The sequence below is a fragment of the Lepidochelys olivacea genome, assembly GCF_965140295.1.
Source record: "Lepidochelys olivacea isolate rLepOli2 genome assembly, chromosome: 9".
In the NCBI taxonomy this organism is placed as follows: Eukaryota; Metazoa; Chordata; order Testudines; family Cheloniidae; genus Lepidochelys; species Lepidochelys olivacea.
In genome coordinates, this window is record NC_140419.1 from 40,011,786 (window position 1) to 40,032,933 (window position 21,148).

The following is a 21,148-nucleotide window of genomic DNA, read 5'->3' on the forward strand; positions in this document are numbered from 1 at the left end:
CAGTCAGAGGAATGGCAGCTGTTCATAAATACTTATGTTTTCTAAGTTATTGAATAGGGTATAGCCCTCCAAGCCCATACCCCTAAAGAACAACAACAAAAAAAAGATATTGATCTTGGGTGTCTGCTCAATACTGTTAATGTGCTTCTCTCGTGTGTGGTGGGGGTTATAAAGAGACATTAATATAAATATAGTTTAATTTTATTTCCCTGAAGTAAAACTCAGAAATGTATGGAGTAATGGTCTAAGACAGTCCAGACCAACATCAATATTGTTGATAAGTGAATAGATAGTGGGAGTGAGTGATCTGGTGGTGATGCAAGTTAGACACAGTAATTGAAGGCTTTTTGGGAAAGGTTCAGGACAGAAGTAATGGGATACAGCAGTTTGGCATGTGTCATTAGTCAGTGAAAACTGTTGTCATTTGCATGCCTTTTATAATGATTTAATAGACTTGGCAACTGCTTGTGACTTTTGTTGATAGCCTCCCAGGAAATCAAGCACTGACTGCGCACACAGTGAAATATCCTTTCACTAGGAGGGTGGTGAAACACTGGAATGCGTTACCTAGGGAGGTGGTGGAATCTCCTTCCTTAGATATTTTTAAGGTCAGGCTTGACAAAGCCGTGGCTGGGATGATTTAGTTGGGGATTGGTCCTGCTTTGAGCAGGGGGTTGGACTAGATGACCTCCTGAGGTCCCTTCCAACCCTGATATTCTATGATCCTCTCCCTCCTAGAGGGGTCTTCCTAAAGAACCCTGGTAGGGCATTGTGGGAAGTTTGCACTCCAATTGTTCGCACTGATGTGCGACTTTATTTGTCAGTGGTGTTGGGCTGAACTCACATGGCTTCCTTTTTCTAAGCAAGCAACAGTGTAGTGGCATTAACATAAGTTACAGCATGTTCTTACTTTCATTTTCAACTGTGGTGTCACAACAATATGTATGTTCAAGTTTGCTGTATGTCTAATTAGAGTTCCTCATAGTCTGGAAGGATGGGGAAGTGTAATTGTAAATGCTGAAACTAAAACGTCAAAAAGAAAATTCCTTTATTTAGTAACATTTGCACGTTGTACTGATACTGAAATACTTAACTGTATAAATCAGTCAGCATTTTTAACAGTTACGTAACATCCCTCAAGCCTCTTTTAAACTGCAATTTCCCTATTGATGTGAATAATATCCCTAAATATCTTGGCAGACTCCATGAGGGCACTGGAAAGTGAAATTGACACTTTTTTTCCTTGCTTGGACTTGGCTAGCTCTCAGCTGTGTGCAGTATTCTTAATCTAATCATTTCCTGACAAAGTGTGGCATGAATGTGAAATTATGAAACAAATATTTTAGGCTATAGGAATTAGATGCATCTTTCTCAACACAATATCTCCAATTTCCCAATAGTTGCACTGAAAATGAATTCTTAACATGTTCCTTCTCTCCCCCAACCCCTTCTGCTTAGGTTTTCATGAAAGGAATATTTTTTCAGATACTGGCACTTAAAAAAGTTCTCAGCAAAGTAACTGTTGATGAAATTTAATGTTATTGTTAAAGTATAGAAAATGAAAGAGATAATGGCTTTAGATGGATATGATCAGGGTCTTATTTATATTGTGCTATCAGAACTGAATCCCTTGACAAGATTCCCATGTTCTCTGATATGATGAGGTTTCTGCAGTAGCATAATATGAATAGAAAAAGCATTCAAAATAAAAACTAAAACTTAGAAATTAATAGGTTTTAAAAAAAATATTTAAGGACACAAAGATCCGTAAATACACAAGTTTACATATAAAAACTGTTTTAGTGGTTAGGCACAGATAAGAAATGTGGTCATTTGAAGGACTAGGTGTGGTGGTGCCATACGAAGGTAAGTACAGTATGGTACAAGTACAGTAGCTGATGTAAAGGTTTTATACAGAGGTAATTGGAGACAATGAAATAAGTAACAAAACCAACTTGTCCAGCTTGATCCCTTCTTTCTCCCTGTAACTCCATTCATAGGGATAAAATGCCTATATAATTTTGCCCTAGACGATGCCTTTTGTATGAGAGACTCCTTGCATTCAGTCTGTAAGATATTAGGAGCTCGGAACATGTGAAATGAAAAATCAGGAGATGCTGGAGTGTGGGCGAAAAACAGTTTTTTGATTTAAGCATCATAGAAGCTACTCTAATTCTACACTCCAAAATTCTTCATGTGTCCTATTTTTTTTTTTTTTTTTAAAAAGCAGCCCAAGTCTCCCATAAATCAGTTACTGCTATCAAAAGCGAGGGTTGTAGAGTGGAAGCCTACACTCAATCTTAACTGTAAAGACATGGCCATAATATTTAAGATGTCTGGAAAAATGCTGAAGGGTTTCTACTACTGTTTAATTCCCATAATCCAGAACACCATGACTAGAGAAAAACATTAATAAAAGCTGAGGCCCGAGATATATTTTATTTTTTGGGTATTAATATAACACACAAAAGGAGAACCACTTCTCCATTCTCTGTCTGGGAATGCTGAGTTTGACCATGGAGAGGACAGAGGAGGACTCGGGGAATACTATACTGTTGGGTCCTCTTTTGCTCTGTATTTTCCACTTGATCTAGTTCAGGAGCACTCCCATAAATAGCACTTCTCTCATTCTGCAAGTGAGAGCAAGGAGAACAAGAGTCCCGACTGGCATGTTTCCCCAGCAGCCCCTACAGAGTTCTCAACCTGTGGGCAGACCAAAGGGTAATTTTATGCAGGAGCAATTGCTGAAGTGAATTTGAACAATCTCAGCTGGCATGGTGCCCTGGACATAATTGTAATCTAGCTATACATTAAGTAGGTTTGCTAGCACCTTCTATTACTAAGCTTGCCTGCTATCTCCCATAATTAAGACCTTGCTTATCATTTTACCAAATTTGAACTATTTGGGATGAAAGATTCCATTCAGAGTGACTGCCTCAGCATGTATTCTTCTGGAAAATTTCAGCCAAAATGCTTCAGCCATTTTTAAGAACAAGGCTAGAGATGTTAAGATATGGTGACCTTTTCTTTGAGAAGCTCTAGCATCCCCAGGTTTTGGAGCAGGGACTCAAAACTTAGCAGGAGGTGATCTGTGTGTCAGGGATGTGACTTATGCTATATCTGTGAAAATCCACCCAAATGTGGTCAATGTATAAGCGTTAATGCACAATGTATAAGGTTGTGTATGATTGTTAGAGACTCTTAAGATTTTTAGCAGCTAAATTCCAACTGCATTGGTCATGCTCCAGCCTGAGGCTAAGCAAGACTTTCCATGCAATTGTTGCTCTAGGCTTTTGCAGGCTGTGGCTGATTACTGACACTGAGAGCAGGGAGCATTGTGTGATCAATGCCCTGCCAGTTGTGCCCTGTCATCATGGAGAAGGAAGCTGCTTGATTTGAATGCAGAGGAGAAAGAATTAGAGGTGGGGTTGGAAGAGACTGGGGCAAGAGGCTGGCAGTTGCGAGGGGGAAGCTGGAACTAGGAATTGGAGTAGGTTGGAGACTAGGACGGCCTAGGCTAGGAAACAGTGAGTGAGTTGGGGCGGGGGGAAGGTGGTGGTTGTAATAAGACAGATCTGACCTGGTGCCTAAGAGTGCTGGGTGATGGTGATGGTGGTGGGCTGGGGGAGAACTAAGGTTGGCTGGTAGAAGGGACTGAGACCAGGAACTGAGGGCTACTGGGAATGATTGGCAAGGAAACGGAGATAGTGAGTCCATAGAGTTGAGGCTACTACTTTCTAGGCAAAGGGCCTGGGACTGGGATGAGAAACATCATAAATGGAAATTGGGACTGTCTAGAGGAGGAGTATGGGATGCAGAGCCACGGTTGAGTCAGGGACAGGTTGGAGAAGACTAGGCAGAAGGCGTCAAGCTTTCATGGAGGTAAAAAACATGGCCAATGGGAGCTGCTGGGGTGGGTGCCTGTGGGCGCGGGCAGCGCGCACCACGTAGAACTGCCTGGCCACCCCTGCCCGTAGGAGCCAGATATGGTGGCTGCTTCTGGGAGCTACGTGGAACCAGGGCAGGCAGGGAGCCTGTCTTAGCTCCGTTGAATTGCTGATCGGGAACCACCGGAGGTAAACGCTGCCTGGCTGGAGCCTGCACCCCAACACTCTTTCCCCAGGTCGGAACCCCCTTTCTATACCCGAACCCCCTCCAAGAGCCTGTACCCCAATCCTCTGCTCCAGCCCTGAGCCCCTTCCTGCATCCAAACTCCCTACTGGAGTCCGCACACCCTCCTGAACCCAACCCCCTGCCCCAGCCTTGAGCCCCCTCCTACATCTCAAATCCCTCATCCCTGGGCACCCCGGGACCCTAACCCCCTGCCTAGAGCCCCCTCCTGAGCCCCTCATTCCTGGCCCCACCCCTGAGCCCCTCACTCCAGCCCCAGCCCAGTGAGTGAGGGTAGGGGAGAGCAAGCAACAGAGGGAGGAGGGAATGAAGTGATGGGGTCGCGTTTTCGGAGAAGGGGCGGGGCAAGAGTGTTTTTGGTTTTGTGAGATTAGAAAGTTGGCAACCCTACTTCCAGATTCTGCAATAAATGAGGCAGGGGTCCTACAGACAACAGCAATCTCTTTCACTATTCATTTGCAGTGCAAATCCATCCCATGCACTGAATGAAACGGGTCCCATGGAAGATGTGGTTGTAATGATTACAAACCTATATTGTAATGCATATGCTCAAAGAAGTCACACTGAGGTTGCAAGGGCAACCTTAATTCATAACATTTCCTAAATTTTGAGTGCTTGATTTGTGACCTGAATAAAGTTTTCATCCTTTTTCACGTGTGTAATATTTAATGCTAACTGATCCAGAATGCAAGATTATGTGCCTATAAATTATGAATCAGTACGATCCATTGCTAGTACTGTACAAGAGCTATGTAAAAATGCTGCAATGGAACCTACACATGTTGCAGTAATTTCAAAATATCTGTGTAATAGAAAAATTACAGTGCAGATTGTCTCCAAGAAAGGATGTAAGACTGCATCACAATGTGAAAAACCTAAATTTTTCTAGTATAGGTGATTAAATGTAACAGCGTATTTTTTAAGTCTTCAATTTTTCATTCAACTGCTCCAGTCCAGTGGTATTTGATTAAACAAACATGCCTTCCGCTGGCCTTGTGACATAGGCTGCCTCACAGTAATAATAAAGGGAATGACTTTGTAGATATGCAGAGTTGTGTAACAGAGCAGAGGTAACATGTTAAGGCTGGTGAGAGTAGGGAATTGCTGGAAGGATGAATTTGAGCAGAACCACTAAGTTAGTGCCCTTCACAATCTTTGGAGCATCAGTAACAGCAAGATTGTAACATGGTTCAATCCTGTGTCCTTTTTAACCCAATGGTAAAATGCGTCCAGGTAAGATCAAATTATTTAGTATCAGTATGAGGTTACAAAAAACACTGTTTTAGCCCAATAAAAGAAAAGGAGTACTTGTGGCACCTTAGAGACTAACTAATTTATTTGAGCATAAGCTTTCGTGAGCTACAGCTCACTTCATCGGATGCATACTGTGGAAAGTGTAGAAGATCTTTTTATACACACAAAGAATGAAAAAATACCTCCCCCAACCCCACTCTCCTGCTGGTAATAGCTTATCTAAAGTGACCACTCTCCTTACAATGTGTATGATGATCAAGGTGGGCCATTTCCAGCACAAATCCAGGGTTTAACAAGAACGTCGGAGGGGGGAGGAAAAAACAAGGGGAAATAGGTTATCTTGCATAATGACTTAGCCACTCTCAGTCTCTATTCAAGCCTAAGTTAATTGTATCCAATTTGCAAATGAATTCCAATTCAGCAGTCTCTCGCTGGAGTCTGGATTTGAAGTTTTTTTGTTTTAAGATAGCGACCTTCATGTCTGTAATCGCATGACCAGAGAGATTGAAGTGTTCTTCGACTGGTTTATGAATGTTATAATTCTTGACATCTGATTTGTGTCCATTTATTCTTTTACGTAGAGACTGTCCAGTTTGACCAATGTACATGGCAGAGGGGCATTGCTGGCACATGATGGCATATATCACGTTGGTGGATGTGCAGGTGAATGAGCCTCTGATAGTGTGGCTGATGTTATTAGGCCCTGTGATGGTGTCCCCTGAATAGATATGTGGGCACAGTTGGCAACGGGATTTGTTGCAAGGATAGGTTCCTGGTTAGTGGTTCTGTTGTGTGGTATGTGGTTGCTGGTGAGTATTTGCTTCAGGTTAGGGGCTTGAAGGCAAGGACTGGCCTGTCTCCCAAGATTTGTGAGAGTGTTGGGTCATCCTTCAGGATAGGTTGTAGATCCTTAATGCATTGGAGGGGTTTTAGTTGGGGGCTGAAGGTGACGGCTAGCGGTGTTCTGTTATTTTCTTTGTTAGGCCTGTCCTGTAGTAGGTGACTTCTGGGAACTCTTCTGGCTCTATCAATCTGTTTCTTCACTTCCGCAGGTGGGTATTGTAGTTGTAAGAATGCTTGATAGAGATCTTGTAGGTGTTTGTCTCTGTCTGAGGGGTTGGAGCAAATGCGGTTGTATCGCAGAGCTTGGCTATAGACAATGGATCGTGTGGTGTGGTCAGGGTGAAAGCTGGAGGCATGTAGGTAGGAATAGCGGTCAGTAGGTTTCCGGTATAGGGTGGTGTTTATGTGACCATCGTTTATTAGCACTGTAGTGTCCAGGAAGTGGATCTCTTGTGTGGACTGGACCAGGCTGAGGTTGATGATGGGATGGAAATTGTTGAAATCATGGTGGAATTCCTCAAGTGCTGCTTTTCCATGGGTCCAGATGATGAAGACGTCATCAATATAGTGCAAGTAGAGTAGGGGCGTTAGGGGACGAGAGCTGAGGAAGCGTTGTTGTTCTAAGTCAGCCATAAAAATGTTGGCATGCTGTGGGGCCATGCGGGTACCCATAGCAGTGCCGCTGATTTGAAGGTATACATCGTCCCCAAATGTAAAATAGGACAAAGTCACAAAGTTCAGCCACCAGGTTAGCTGTGACATTATTGGGGATAGTGTTCTTGACTGCTTGTATTCCATCTTTGTGTGGAATGTTGGTGTAGAGGGCTTCTACATCCATAGTGGCCAGGATGGTGTTATCAGGAAGATCACCGATGGATTGTAGTTTCCTCAGGAAGTCAGTGGTGTCTCGAAGGTAGCTGGGAGTGCTGGTAGCGTAGGGCCTGAGGAGGGAGTCTACATAGCCAGACAATCCTGCAGTCAGGGTGCCAATGCCTGAGATGATGGGGCGCCCAGGATTTCCAGGTTTATGGATCTTGGGTAGTAGATAGAATACCCCAGGTCGGGGTTCCAGGGGTGTGTCTGTGCGGATTTGATCTTGTGCTTTTTCAGGGAGTTTCTTGAGCAAATGCAGTAGTTTCTTTTGGTAACTCTCAGTGGGATCAGAGGGTAATGGCTTGTAGAAAGTGGTGTTGAAGAGCTGCCGAGCACCCTCTTGTTCATATTCCGACCTATTCATGATGACAACAGCACCTCCTTTGTCAGCCTTTTTGATTATGATGTCAGAGTTGTTTCTGAGGCTGTGGATGGCATCGTGTTCCGCACGGCTGAGGTTATGGGGCAAGTGATGCTGCTTTTCCACAATTTCAGCCCGTGCACGTCGGCGGAAGCAGTCTATGTAGAAGTCCAGTCTGCTGTTTCGACCTTCAGGAGGAGTCCACCTAGAATCCTTCTTTTTGTAGTGTTGGTAGGGAGGTCTCTGTGGATTAGTATGTTGTTCAGAGGTATGTTGGAAATATTCCTTGAGTCGGAGACGTCAAAAATAGGATTCTAGGTCACCACAGAATCATGTTCCTGGGGGTGGAGGGGCAGAAGGAGAGGCCCCGAGATAGGACAGCTGCTTCTGCTGGGCTAAGAGTATAGTTGGGTAGGTTAACAATATTGCTGGGTGGGTTGAGGAAACCATTACTATGGCCCCTCGTGGCATGTAGTAGTTTAGAAAGTTTAGTGTCCTTTTTCTTTTGTAGAGAAGCAAAGTGTGTGTTGTAAATGGCTTGTCTAGTTTTAGTAAAGTCCAGCCACGAGGAAGTTTGTGTGGAAGGTTGGTTTTTTATTAGCCCAATGTTACTCTAGTTTTGCACAAAACTAAGTAAATACCAAACTTGCATAACCTAATAATCGTACCCCTTTAATTATATCTGAAACTGAAATAGGTACATTGTAACAATTCCTAGTATAGGCAGTGATGCAGGTATAGCAATGCTTGTTTTTGGTATGATATAATTCTTGGTGCATTGGGAGGGAGTTATGGCCATGGTCTACTCAGGTACGTCACCTCTGGGGTTTCCAGTGCTAGCATTAGCAAGTAAACCCCTGCCCCTTTGCTTTGAGGAGTGCAAGCAGCAGTATTGTGTGTGCACTGCACTGGTGAGAAATTCCCCTCTCACTGTGCCCACAGAAAAATTACAGTAGTCCTGTGTTTTGTGGGGGAGACTTTTAAATCCGGGATTTAGATGCCCATTTCCCATAGAAAATTCAATGGGATTACTAACTGCCCTTTATGTCTTCTGATATTCTCCTCCTTATTTCAGATTGTATACATCTTTTAAGTTCTTGTAACAAGGCACGTTTTATAAACAACCTAAGCAGAATCGGTCTACTCAGCAGATCTCCCAGGAAAACACTTAATTGACCATATTTGCTCTTTAATACTAATATTCCATATTTTTACTGTCAATATTTTTATCTCCCTCGCGCCCATTAGCACAGATTTGAAGTATAAAATCTTTCTCACTGGCCCAACTTCTGTGCTCTCACAAGCATGCCCAATTCACACAAAAGTTGAAATGTGCATGTATCTGAATTTGTCCTGCTGGCTGGAAAGGTACTTTTTAATTTTCCCAGCTCCTCTTTATGGTCTTGCACTTCAGTATTAGCAGATTCCATGAATCTTTGTGGTCATTTTTTGGTTTCCTTTGGCTCAGCGAGTAAGCTTTCTAGCAATGGAGTTGACATTTTGGGTCTGGTGTCAGTCTTTATTGCATTCACTGAAAAATACAGCGCTCCATACAAGAAAAAAGAAAGGAAGCTTTTCCCAGCATATTTTCATTAGCCATGAGAGTTCTCTTTATTTTATTCATTAATTCCAGAAAGTTTACAGGTGAATAGCGGCACAGCAACGAGCGCTTAAGTGCTGTAAGAAGTGGTTTGGTATCTCTTTGAAAATACACTTGTAAAGGAAATATTTCTGCTATCGGGAATGTTACAGATTGGCTGCTCCAATAAGTGAGGAAAATTAACTGCATTTAAAAATACCCCAAAACCAAAAACTACTTTTAGTCCCCATTCAGAACCAGCTGCAACAGAAATTACACTGGTTCCATTTTCATGTGATAGAAAAGGGAGAAAAATCAGTCTCCTTCCCTTCTTCTGTCAGCAAACACCAACCATCAGGATCTCCATAATATAGCAGCATTCCAGTCCTTGGGTTATTGGTTGACTGGTCCACAGCTGTTGGTAAAACAGAAATCTCAAGTCTGTATACAAAGTGGTACAGCTCTTTGGGACTGAGACCTCACAGTAGAGACATCTCTTGGCACTGTATCAATTAGCCACTTAATTGGCTGCCTTCCACTCCTATATTCATAAACCTTCTCATCTTTGTGCTCTGATTGGCTCAAGCCTCTAGAGTGGTGTGACCTGGCAGTCGTCTTGCCTACAATGAAACATTCCTATACAGCTTTAGAAACAGCTACTGAGCGTGTCCATTAACCTCAACACCCTCTTTTAAATATATTTGGACTCTTCCAGCTCAGTTGTCCTGCCCTGTGCATAGAATACTAAAATCCATGTGTACTTCCCAGTGCTTCTTATCCTTTCTTTGTGCTAAAAATAGTGAAATACTGCAGTTACATACGCTACCACACACATAGCACAAGAGCTTGCATTCTGACCCAGATATCCCCATTGGGGGTGGCTGGCAAAGAGCTGAAATTGCCATGCTTTAGTTTCAATAGCTTGGAGAACTCCATTACTGCATTTATATCCTCCTATTCTCCTTCCCTTTTTGTTCTCCCGCCAAACTCAGTGAAAATAAAGCTTGACAGTTTTGTGCCCTTTTTATTGAAGGGGCAGGGTATGTTAAAGGTAAGCAGTCAAGTTTCACAGCTGTTTGTTACTAGCATTGTTTGTTGCTGTTACAAGATAAAGCCTTGGATTGTAAGGTCATATAAAGACAGGAACAGTAAGAAAGAAAAGGGAGCTCTGACATAGGACCTAGTTGTGAGAAAATGAAACAAAACGAGTAAATAAAAAATCGTTATGCAGCTGAATATGAAGTTAATCCTTATTCCTGGGGAATAATATATGCCTTGTACAAGACATTATGGCCCTGGCTAGACTAAATGGGTGGAAGGGCAGAAGGTGGAGAATGTCTGTATCCTATTATGAATTGGAGGAAATTACTGTCTGTATTCTGTATGCTGGTGGGCTCAGAATATCCTGCTGGCAGTCTGGTTAGTACTGCAGGACAGAGAACAAAAAGCAGAGAAATGTTAGTTCTTGTTGTTGTTTAAAATAACCTAGCTGAGATAAGAAGACGTTTTCAAAAATGTTTGAGAGGATAAACTGGCTTTCTTTAATTAACTGAAAATTCTCGTTTTTCTTTCAGGAGTGTTTTTTCTCTGAAACCATTGCTGCTAAAAGGCTCCAAACGGGAGAAATAAATCCAGTCTGCTTGTCGAGTCCCTGGCTCAGTGTGAAAGTGCTTTCATGAGGTAACATTGGGCCAAAGTCAACCTTTCTTTCTCCTTTCTGAATCTGCAGCCGAGAAATGGGCCAGAAAATCTCAGGGAGCATAAAGTCTGTGGATGTGAGGGAGCCCCCTTACAGACCTGTTAAACGAAAGCTGAGGGGACCAGATTTTTGCAAGCCTGCTCGCCTGGACATGCTGCTGGATATGCCCCCTTCCCAACTGGAGGTCCAGTATAAACATGCTTGGAACAATGAAGATCGATCTTTAAATATATTTGTAAAGGAAGATGACAAACTAACTTTTCATAGGCACCCAGTTGCCCAAAGCACAGATTGCATCCGGGGCAAAGTTGGCTACACAAGAGGCCTACATGTCTGGCAAATTCACTGGCCCACTAGGCAACGAGGAACACATGCTGTGGTGGGTGTATCAACAGCAGAAGCTCCATTACATTCTGTAGGATATACATCATTGGTTGGTAGCAATAGTGAATCATGGGGCTGGGATCTGGGACGTAACAAACTTTATCATAATTGTAAAAACCAACCTGGGGTGACGTATCCTGTTTTTTTGGAACCAGATGAGTCTTTTGTACTCCCAGACTCCTTATTGGTAGTTTTGGATATGGATGAAGGAACGCTTAGCTTCATTGTAGATGGACAGTATCTTGGAGTGGCCTTCCGAGGACTGAAAGGGAAAAAACTTTACCCTGTAGTCAGTGCAGTTTGGGGGCACTGTGAAATTACAATGAGCTACATCAATGGACTTGATCGTAAGTGTTATCAAACATATGCATTCTGATATCTCAACTTTTTCCAAACTACTTCTTTTTATTTAACTTTCTTCTTAACCCCTTCTCATATTGTAAATGGAGAGTGCTGGACAGAGGACCCCTGGTTGCTGTTAGTAAATACCCTCTATAAAACTATCCAACCTGATGAAACTCCTTCCCATTAACTTCTGTTCCACAGACAGCAGTGTGTGGTTGTGGATTGTGTCAAAATATCAACCCAGGTCCTAAGACCTTTTTTTGAATCCTGTAGAACAAATTACGGTCTCTCTAACTTATTTTTGGTTTTCTGGCATAGAGAACGTCTGGAAATCTCAGTCTTGCAAAAGTCATTTTATTTCAGTAAAATGGGCAGGCTGGGAAAATATCCAGAAAGCTTTTAATGCATTTTCATTGTAAAGTTCTGGTTTATTTGAAATTAATATATTTAAGATATTGAAATTTAAATGATTTGAAAGTGAGTCCCTTTTCATATATTCTTGACAGATTACGGCAGAAGATGAGTTACCCTCTCTGAAAATGAAGTTTAATATTCTTCTTTAGCTCTGATTTTGAGGCTTGATCATGAATTAACAAACTATCCAGAACAAGGACCGTATGATCATATAGGCTCCTCCGGTGGCAGTGCAAGGGAGATTGGCTTGCAAATCACAGCCTACCTCCAGGTTTCCTTGCAGCTCCGGGAGCAGAATAAGCCCTATACCCAGTTTAGCAAACATCTACTGATGTGCTGGCACAGCTCTACTGCTTGGGCACTGTGGGCAACGAGCGTGCGTGGGGGTTTAGAGAGTAGATGCAGCTGCTCTTTGAAGCCTGCTTCACTCGTGTACTGTGTGGGTTGGAACAGACAGGCCGCTCAAGGTGGTAAGGGGCACTTTCTTCTTAGTGGTTCCCATGGCTGTACAATCTGGCCAGCAATCTGGCCCTGAACCATGAACGTAAATTCATAGTGTGTGTGACCGAAATAGCTAGCTGGATAAAAGTTTGTTGGTCCTGGAACTTTACGTTGTGAATCAGACTATTGGCTATTTCTTGTAAAGAAGAATTTAATAAAAATTGCACGCTCTCTCTCACTCACACACAATAATTCTGGGAGGGACATATCCCTTTAGATTTGCTTCAAATGGGATAGTCTAAATTCTCTCCACCAAAAGTAATTCTCTGCTCATTAGCCTTATATTTGATGTGTGAGCTGCTGTAAAATCATAACTAAAGAACTTGACCCTGTTTAAGATTACCTTTTAACACATATACATAGCACTCCCATCGGGGAGAAAAACTTATCAGCAGAACCCTTACAAGCATACTGCGGCTAAAAATCAAATGAAACTTTTGAGTGCCTTAAAAGGAGGAAGAGTAAAAGATCAAAAATTCTGTAGCCATTAATTTGAAACCTGGAAAGAGTTCTTTTTGACAGTGTGCTATAACAACTTGGCTTTCTTCTTTTTATTTTTGGAAACTGAATAAATACAAATTCACTGCAAACATGCAACTTGTTTTGCATGTTGGCGATGTCACATAGATAAGCAAAATCTCAGTATCTGTTGTGTTAAAGCAGAGGTGGGCAAACTATGGCCTGCGGGCCCATCCTGCCCAGCCCCTGAGCTCCTGGCTGGGGAGGCTAGCCCCTAGCCCCTCCCCCGCTGTCGCTCCTCCCCTGCAGTTATACCCGCAAGGCTTGCACCTGCCCACCTCCCAGGCTTTACAATAAGCCTGTCCTGCTGCTCTGAGTGGCATGGTAAGGGGGCGGTTGGATGGGGCGGAGGTTCAGGGAGGGGGGCGGTCAGGAGATGGGGGTTGCTGGGGGGTCCCATTGTGGGGGGGAGGCAGGGAGCAGGGGGGGTTGGATAGGGGGTAGGGTCCTGGGGGGGCATTCAGGGACAGGGGTCCCGGGAGGGGGTGGTCAGGGGACAAGAAGTGGGTCGGGGGTCCCAGGGGGCCTGTCGGTGGCAGGGGTGTGGATAGGGGTCAGGGCAATCAGGGAGCAGAGGGTTTGGATAGGGGGTGGGGTCCCGGAGGGGTGGTTAGGGGCGGGGGATCCCGGGAGGGGGCGGTCAGGGGACAAGGAGCAGGGTGGGTTGGATAGGCTGGGGGCTCTGAGGGGGGCAGTCAAGGGGTGAGAAGTGGGAGGGGACCAGGCAGTTAGTGGAGGCACAGCCTTCCCTGCTCGGCCCTCCATACCATTTTGGAAGCCCAATGTGGCCCTCGGGCCAAAAAGTTTGCCTACCCCATGTTAAAGTCAGTTATGTTCCACTGTGTGCATTTTAGCTATTTTGTGGGTTACTCAACTGAGTACCAAAAGACAGAAAGAAGGGAGAGGATGTCTACAAGTAGGAAGAAAGGAGGAGGCAGAAAAAAATAGAAGGTACAAAATGGATAAAAAGCAGGTGTTATGGGTTCCCCTTGGGGTGCCACCTGGAACTGGGGTACCACTGAACCCTCTGACTCCCCAGCCTGGGCTCTCCCCCTCTCACTGTGTTGCTGAGACAAGCTACAGACCCGCTCCCAGTCCTACACTTCCACCAGCATTCACACAGGTAGGGACACACCCAGCTGCACTTACGTGCAGGCTCTCTGACCAGCCGCTGCATAGACCAACAATAGACAGTCTACAGCCAAAATAACCACCAGCTTCCCAGCTTAGGATCCTAGAGTTGTACCATACTGCTCTGGTCAAAACCCTGACCAGTATGAATTTATTATCCAGTTTGCCTCCCCTTAATGTGGAGAGGAAATGCAACAGCCCCTGTCCCTTGAGCTAAGATTTCCAAGCACTTCACTTCAAATTTACGGTTTAGATTAAAACATAAAATAAGTTTATTAACTACAAAAAGATAGAATTTAAGTGACTGTAAGTGATTACCTAGTAAATAAACAAAAACGCAAACTAAGCTTAACATACTAGAAAGATATGATTTGAAAAGACAATCTCTCACCCTGACTGACAATACAAGCAGGATTGCAGATTCTCAAGGCACAAGCTGCACTTGCTTTGTAGCTTGGGATCCCCCAGTTTTCATACACAGGCTAAAAATCCCTTTAGCCTGGGTGTTCCTCGGGTGTTTCAAGGAGTTTTGTTGTGTGGGGAGTGATGAACAACAGATGATGTTACTCCCTGCTTTACATAATTTTAGCATTTGGCCGGAGCCCTTTTCCCCCCTCTGACCCCCCCCCTCCTTTTTTTTTTTTTCTTCAAACTTGGTTCCTAGACCATTTTGTAGAAAAATAGCCATCCCAAAATGGAGTCCAGAGTCATGTGGCCTGGTCACATGCCCTTGCATGTCTTGCTGAGTCATGGCAGTCATTTCAGGCTGTCTGGAGCATTCTCAGGAAGGCTCACCAGGTAGGGCATAAGCTTCTCCTAAGGTGTATTGTTTTCCCTAATGGCCCATTACCTTGAATAGGGCCTTCACAGCCAGCTATCTAGGCCAGAAGCATTTTGCCTAGCGGGTGCTGCCCAGGTGTAACTATATTTGAAATACTGATACATAGTCAATATTCATAACTTCAGATACAAAAATGATACAAAAAGAAAAGGAGTACAGCTTACTTTATTGGATGTAGCTCACGAAAGCTTATGCTCAGATAAATTGGTTAGTCTCTAAGGTGTCACAAGTACTCCTTTTCTTTTTGCGAATACAGACTAACACGGCTGCTACTCTGAAAAATGATACAAGCACACAAATAGGATAATCATATTCAGCAAATCATAACTTTTCCAATGACCGCTTCTATACTCATCTTGTACAAAATGCATCATAATTATGCCATAATCATATAATATCACTATGAAGAATATGGTGTGCAGTGTCGTATCTGGGAAGAGGTAATTCAGTTACACCATGCTAGATAATTGTGGTCTATAAAATGATGGAGGAGGAGAAGAAATAATCCTCCATCCTGTTTCTTGAGGGATAATCTTCTGGACTTCCATTCACTTAAAGAGAAAATCTTTGATCTTTTCAGTGGCATGGGAAAGCTCTTTTAGGTTTTAGGAAGTCAATGGGTGGATTTTCAGACCTTTAATGTGGGTCAGCACAGTTAAGGCTAATTTTAAAAATAGACTGGATTAGGAGTATATTTATCTAGGGCCAAAAATTTGGCTGATTGGTGTAATGAAGTTTACTGCTGGCTAGGCGCCGACTAACTCAGGGTGTTTCTGATCACAGGTTCATAGTTCTATCCCTTTTGGAGAGCTAGATCTTCTTGTATATTTTGATAATTTTTCATATTCTCAAGATTCAAACAGGCAGATCTCCTGGGTTTGGTGACATGCACCCACTAAATACACAAATCAAATGGCTTTACGGTAAAGTCCATTTTTACATTTTTATTTGTTTTATCTTCTGAAGTGTCCTGTTCACAAAAGTGCTCTGAATACTTGCTGTTCAGATGAGGATTTTAGAATCCTCCAATGCCCATATAGCACAGTTGCTTAGCAAAGAGTGAAAAAAGGAAAAGGAATATAGATGGCAGATTAAGTGATGGATTTACATATTTGTGATAAACGTCTGTTCTTGTCACAGTGGCACAAATTTGATATGGACCTTGGGCTTTATACATCATTATTCTGATAGTGATGTGTCCTAAAGAAAGAAGACAACTCTGCTCTGTGAATCTTTGTGACCTGAATATAACAATGCTCTCTCTGATTGTAGTGTTTATCTTTGTCATCTTTGAATATGGAACATAGTACTGTAGGTCTAAAGCATTGTTCTTCTCCTCCTGTCTCCATCTGATAGTATTTCATTACTAAATGCCTATGCCTCCCTGCCCCACGATCTCAGCATGGAAAGCTTGTGAAGAGGGATGAGGAGAGTGGCCAGAGCATGCTACTCTTTGGACATCTTTACCTGGAGGACAGTTGCCAGCTGATGCTGGTTGCCAGTTGGTGCATAATGGAACACCCATTTAAGCTGCTCTAGCCTTGGACTGGGAAGAGACTCAGGGAACCATAACAGGCTGTCTGATTGTCAGTCCCCCACTCCCATTACACTGAGTGGGTGCTGAGTGTAACGTAGGATCTCGCACATGATGATCTCTTCTCCCCGCTTTGTCAAACAGAGCTGTTTTATTAGGAATGCAGATTTATTCAGTTTTTGATCTCTTGTTTAATGGATTTTTCATTCAATTATGTATTTTTCCGGTACACACTGCTGATGTATAGGGTGCCTTACCTTTGCGTATGGTCAGGCCAGATGGCTACAGGAGAGTGATAGAAGGCAGATATATTAGCCCCAGGTTAAGTAGGTCCCTTTTTCCCTAGAGAAGGTTCCAGAACAATCAGGAACTTTCTGGAAACAATTAAGGCAGACAGGCTGATTGGCTGCAGGTGTTCTAGTCAAGAAGATGCTAAAATCAATTAAGGCAGGCTAATCAGGGCACCAGGGTTTAAAAAGGAGCTCACTTCAGTTTGTGGTGTGCGTGCGAGAAGCTGGGAGCAAGAGGCGTAAGACGTTGAGAGTGATAAGGCGTAGTACTGGAAGACTGAGAAGTACAAGCATTTATCAGACATCAGGAGGAAGGTCCTGTGGTGAGAATAAAGAAGGTGTTGGGAGGAGGCCATGGGGAAGTAGCCCAGAGAGTTGTACCTCTCATGCAGCTGTTACAGGAGCCACTGTGGACAGCTGCAATCCACAGGGCCCTGGGCTGGATCCCAAAGTAGAGGGTGGGCCCAGGTTCCCTCCATCCCCCCAACTCCCTGTTTGATACCGGAGGAGTTGAACTGGACTGTGGGTTCCACCGGAAGGGAAGGTCTCTGGCCTGTTCCCCGATCCACTAGGTGAATCAGCAGAGACTGCGGGGATTGTTCTTCTTTTCCCCATGCTGGACAGTGATGAGGCTAACTGAGTGAATGGCAGGTTTGAGCCATGAAAGTGGCCAAACTGAGGGCTGCCGTGAACCTCTGAGGCGAGAAAATCCAGCAATAAGCGTAGGACCCACCAAGGCATAGGAGGAACTTTCTCGCAATACACACACACACGTTATTTTCAGATGTTAGAACATGGCTTAATAGGCAAAGTTGCTATGTGATGTGGTGTTCAGCTGTTCTAAGTAGGGCTTCATCTACTTTTTCTTCAGGGAAGTTTTATAGTTAAAACTCTGTAATCTCCTAACTGCAAATAAATTTAAGGGATGGAAAACCTAAAGATGGTCTCCATAATGGTTCAAAATTGCTTCAGCTTTAACTGTTAAAATATTTTCCTGAAACACTGCCAGGGATGACCCCTGGATTTTTGTGTATTCCTGTTTATAAAGACTAGTTTAAACCATGAGAGACAGGTTCTGACATTTGGGTTTGGTAAGCTCTTTGAGGTGGTTGGGCTCTAGCATCTGATTGCAAGACCTTGGGTATAGGTTAGCAAAAACGTGTGTCATTGAAGGTGAACAGTTTTAATGTTTCTTTTTGTGTAATCTAGTACAAAAGCAGATTGTAAAGTAAATGAACATCAGGATTCTAAACAAAGTCTAGCTAAATTGAGAGACCTTTAATTGGCAACAAACGTAAAAATTAAATAATTTTTCCCTGTTTTCCTCTTCAATTCCAGAGACTATTTCACTTTTTTAAATTAAATGCAAGAAGAAGGGGTGCCAGTGCTTTCTGGACAGTATTTTACCCCAACAAGAACACATCCTCCTTGTTGCCACATTCAGTGCAGTGAACTTTACTCTAATTGGTTATCAAGTAGAGGTGGGTGATTCGTTAAGGAAAACATTTGGGTTGGTTCCAAAAATGTTCAAAATTTGCAAACAGATTGGAAAAGTCCATTCTAGGCCAGTGAACTGTGCTCCACTCAATTTGAATTTGAATCCCCATTTCCTTCCTCCCTGGTGAGTGGCCGAATCACCAGGCTCTGGAGTCATTCTTTTCTCTCTTTCTCGCATGTGCATAATGAATATATATAAGTATCTGAACAAGTGGAACATCTCAAATAAGAGAGATTGAGAGTAACCCACCTCAGAATAGCTTGGTGGTTAGGATGCTTACTAAGGAGGAGTAAGATCTGAGCTCAAATCCCTGCTCCAGAGTGGAGATTCAAACCTTGGATCTTTTTATGAAGGATTTACTCCATTTGTTAGATTAAGCATAGGCAAGCTTGGTCAGTCTAAAGGTATATCTACACTGCAATTAGACATCCATGGTTGGCCCACACCAGTTGACTCGGGCTTGCGGGGCTCGGGCTAAAGGGCTGTTTAATTGTGGTGTGGACGTTTGTGCTCGGGCTTCACCTTGGGCTCTGGGACCCTCCAACCTCGCAGAGTCCTAGCCAAGCCTTAATGTCTACACTGCCATTAAACAGCCCCTTAGCCAGGCCCTGCAAGCCTGAGTCAACGGGCACAGGCCAGCTGGTGGATTTTAATTGAAGAGTAGACAGATGCCCTAAGGGGCCTTATCTGAGACATGAAGCTGTTCACAGCTAATGGTGCAGTCAGACATAAATATTCTTTAGTTACAAGCTCTCTACCTTGCTCTAGACCTCAGACTGCTCAAATGCATCTTATTGCTCAGATGGATTAGGGGGGTCTCCCTAAAAAAGGTACCTAAAGAAGAGGATGCTTCTATAGCAGTGGCACAAATAGATTCTTATATTGCTCAGTGTGTCTCTCCCAGCAGGCAAATGTTCAGACAAATGGACTGCATAAAAGCTACAGCAGCTAGGGGAATGATAACTGAGCCTGAAGGTCTTTAGCATGCTGATATAGTCGGGGATCAAGCTCAAGTTTATTTGCAGTGAAATATATGCTAATAATCACTTCCTATAGTCCAGTGGTTCTCAACCAGGGTCTGGGGCCCATTGGGGGGCTGTGAGCAGGTTTCAGGGGTCTGCCAAGCAGGGCTTGCATAGGGCTTCCTGGGGCCCAGGGCCCACCACCTGGGGCTGAAGCCAAAGGCTGAGCAACTTAGCTTCACAGAGCCCCCTGTGATGTGGGGCCCCAGGCAGTTGCCCTGCTTGCTATCCCCTAATGCTGGCTTTGTCTTTTATATGCAGAAAAACAGTTGTGGCACAGACAGGCCGTGGCATGTTTATAGCATGTTGGGGTGGGGGAGGGGGGTCTCAGAAAGAGAGAGGTTGAGAATGCCTGCTATAGTCAACTCATCTTAGTGAGCTCTTGAAAGAATCCCCATCTATGATTTACTTGTTCATCCTGCGTCTCTTAAATTCGCTGGAGACCTATTCAAGTTAGTTCAGTACTTTTATAGAAGGTACTGGCAGCAACCAGTCTGACTAAATGAGAAGAAATGGAATATCTAAGTGAATTCAATAAGCTTGTTCTAGAGCAATAGCATCTAGAAATGTTAAAATCAGTAGCTGACTAAGCACATCAAGCATCTACACAGAATTTCTCCACTGTTGCATTTAGAGAATTTGAGATTAAATTTAGTGTTCTGTAGCATAGACTGAGTTTTTTTTATTTATTTAACTTTTAGTTTAAGCCTTTAGTACAAAAACTGTGCAAACTACTTAAGCCTTTATTAATATGCGGTGGCGTCATGTAGGCATTACTCTGTATTGTATCCCACTGTCGCTAATACATTTCTATCTAGGACATACTAGCTCAGCTTTGTTGAATCTTTAGTGAAAGGCCATCTGTCAGACAATTGATTTGTAGTGAACCACTTTGGGTCATAGTTCAAGGCATATTTCCCTGTATTTTGAAGTGGACAGAACCATGGCTCCTATGTAACCTTGGAGGAACTAATTTGAGACCTCATTCAGGGGCATTATGTGCTTCAGTTGTTCTGGGAGAAAACATTTTTCACTGATATGGATCAAATATTTGAATGGATAGAACTATTGCAGAAAATCACTTCAGCACTATAGTGTGCTGGGAAGGAGTTCTGAACTGAGATGTCCCTGAGAACTGTGCAGTAAGAGATTTGCCGCCTTATCTCGGCACATGGCTAGGTACAGAGCAGCTGATTTGGCTGTACATTTGTCAATAAACTGTTGAAAGCACCAGAATTAAAAAAAAAATCACTCTCTACATCAACAGATCCACTGACACCAGTATTGATGTAGAATGAACGAGGAGGCTTTTACATCCATTTCCTTCATTCTGAAAAGCTGAACTGAGTGTAAAACTTCACAGTGGTGGTTCCTTACGGTGGAGAAAGTGCGTCCTTTTAAGTTATTTGCCAAAGTCACATTTAAGACAAGAGTTGTATCTGATATTTAAGTGTTTCTCTTTCCAGAAACTCTCCAACCTTTTATGAATCACTTAGGGGTTCAGGCAGTTCATATGCTTTGAAAAACAACTTTGAAAGGTCTGGTTTAAAATCTTCCAAAAACTTTGGAGACTATTTTGCAAGTCCTATAATAATGTGTTGTAACTTCCACAATGTGTGTCCCCCCCACCCCCCCTTACATTTATATAGTAGACTTGCAAATGAAAATATTAGTCTAGATTTTGGCAAATTTGCTTTGGGCATGTGAGGGAAGGGGGGTTAAAGAGTGAGAGGAGGAAATGTACGACTTTCAGCTCCTTTCAGGACAAACTCTTTTGGCCAAATTCTACCCTCATTTGCTCTATTGACATCTGAGATCGTACAGATTGGAGGTCAGACTTTGATTCATTGATGTCTATTTCAACACTTCTAAAAACAGTTCACTTCAATGCACAAACATGCTACAAATATAAAGCCACACATATCTTTC

The 21,148-nt window shown here is 43.2% G+C and overlaps 1 protein-coding gene across 4 annotated transcripts in view; it reads left to right on the forward strand.

Annotated features, from left to right (window-relative positions):
• SPSB4 (splA/ryanodine receptor domain and SOCS box containing 4) overlaps positions 1–21,148 on the forward strand; it is a 320,483-nt gene that overhangs the window by 194,906 nt on the left and 104,429 nt on the right. For all 4 annotated transcript variants that reach the window (XM_084638710.1, XM_084638712.1, XM_084638709.1 and 1 more), the window contains exon 2: positions 10,616–11,471. In XM_084638710.1, the coding sequence (XP_084494836.1) occupies positions 10,778–11,471 (694 nt within the window). In that variant the 5' untranslated portion in view covers positions 10,616–10,777. The remainder of the gene's footprint in view (positions 1–10,615; positions 11,472–21,148) is intronic.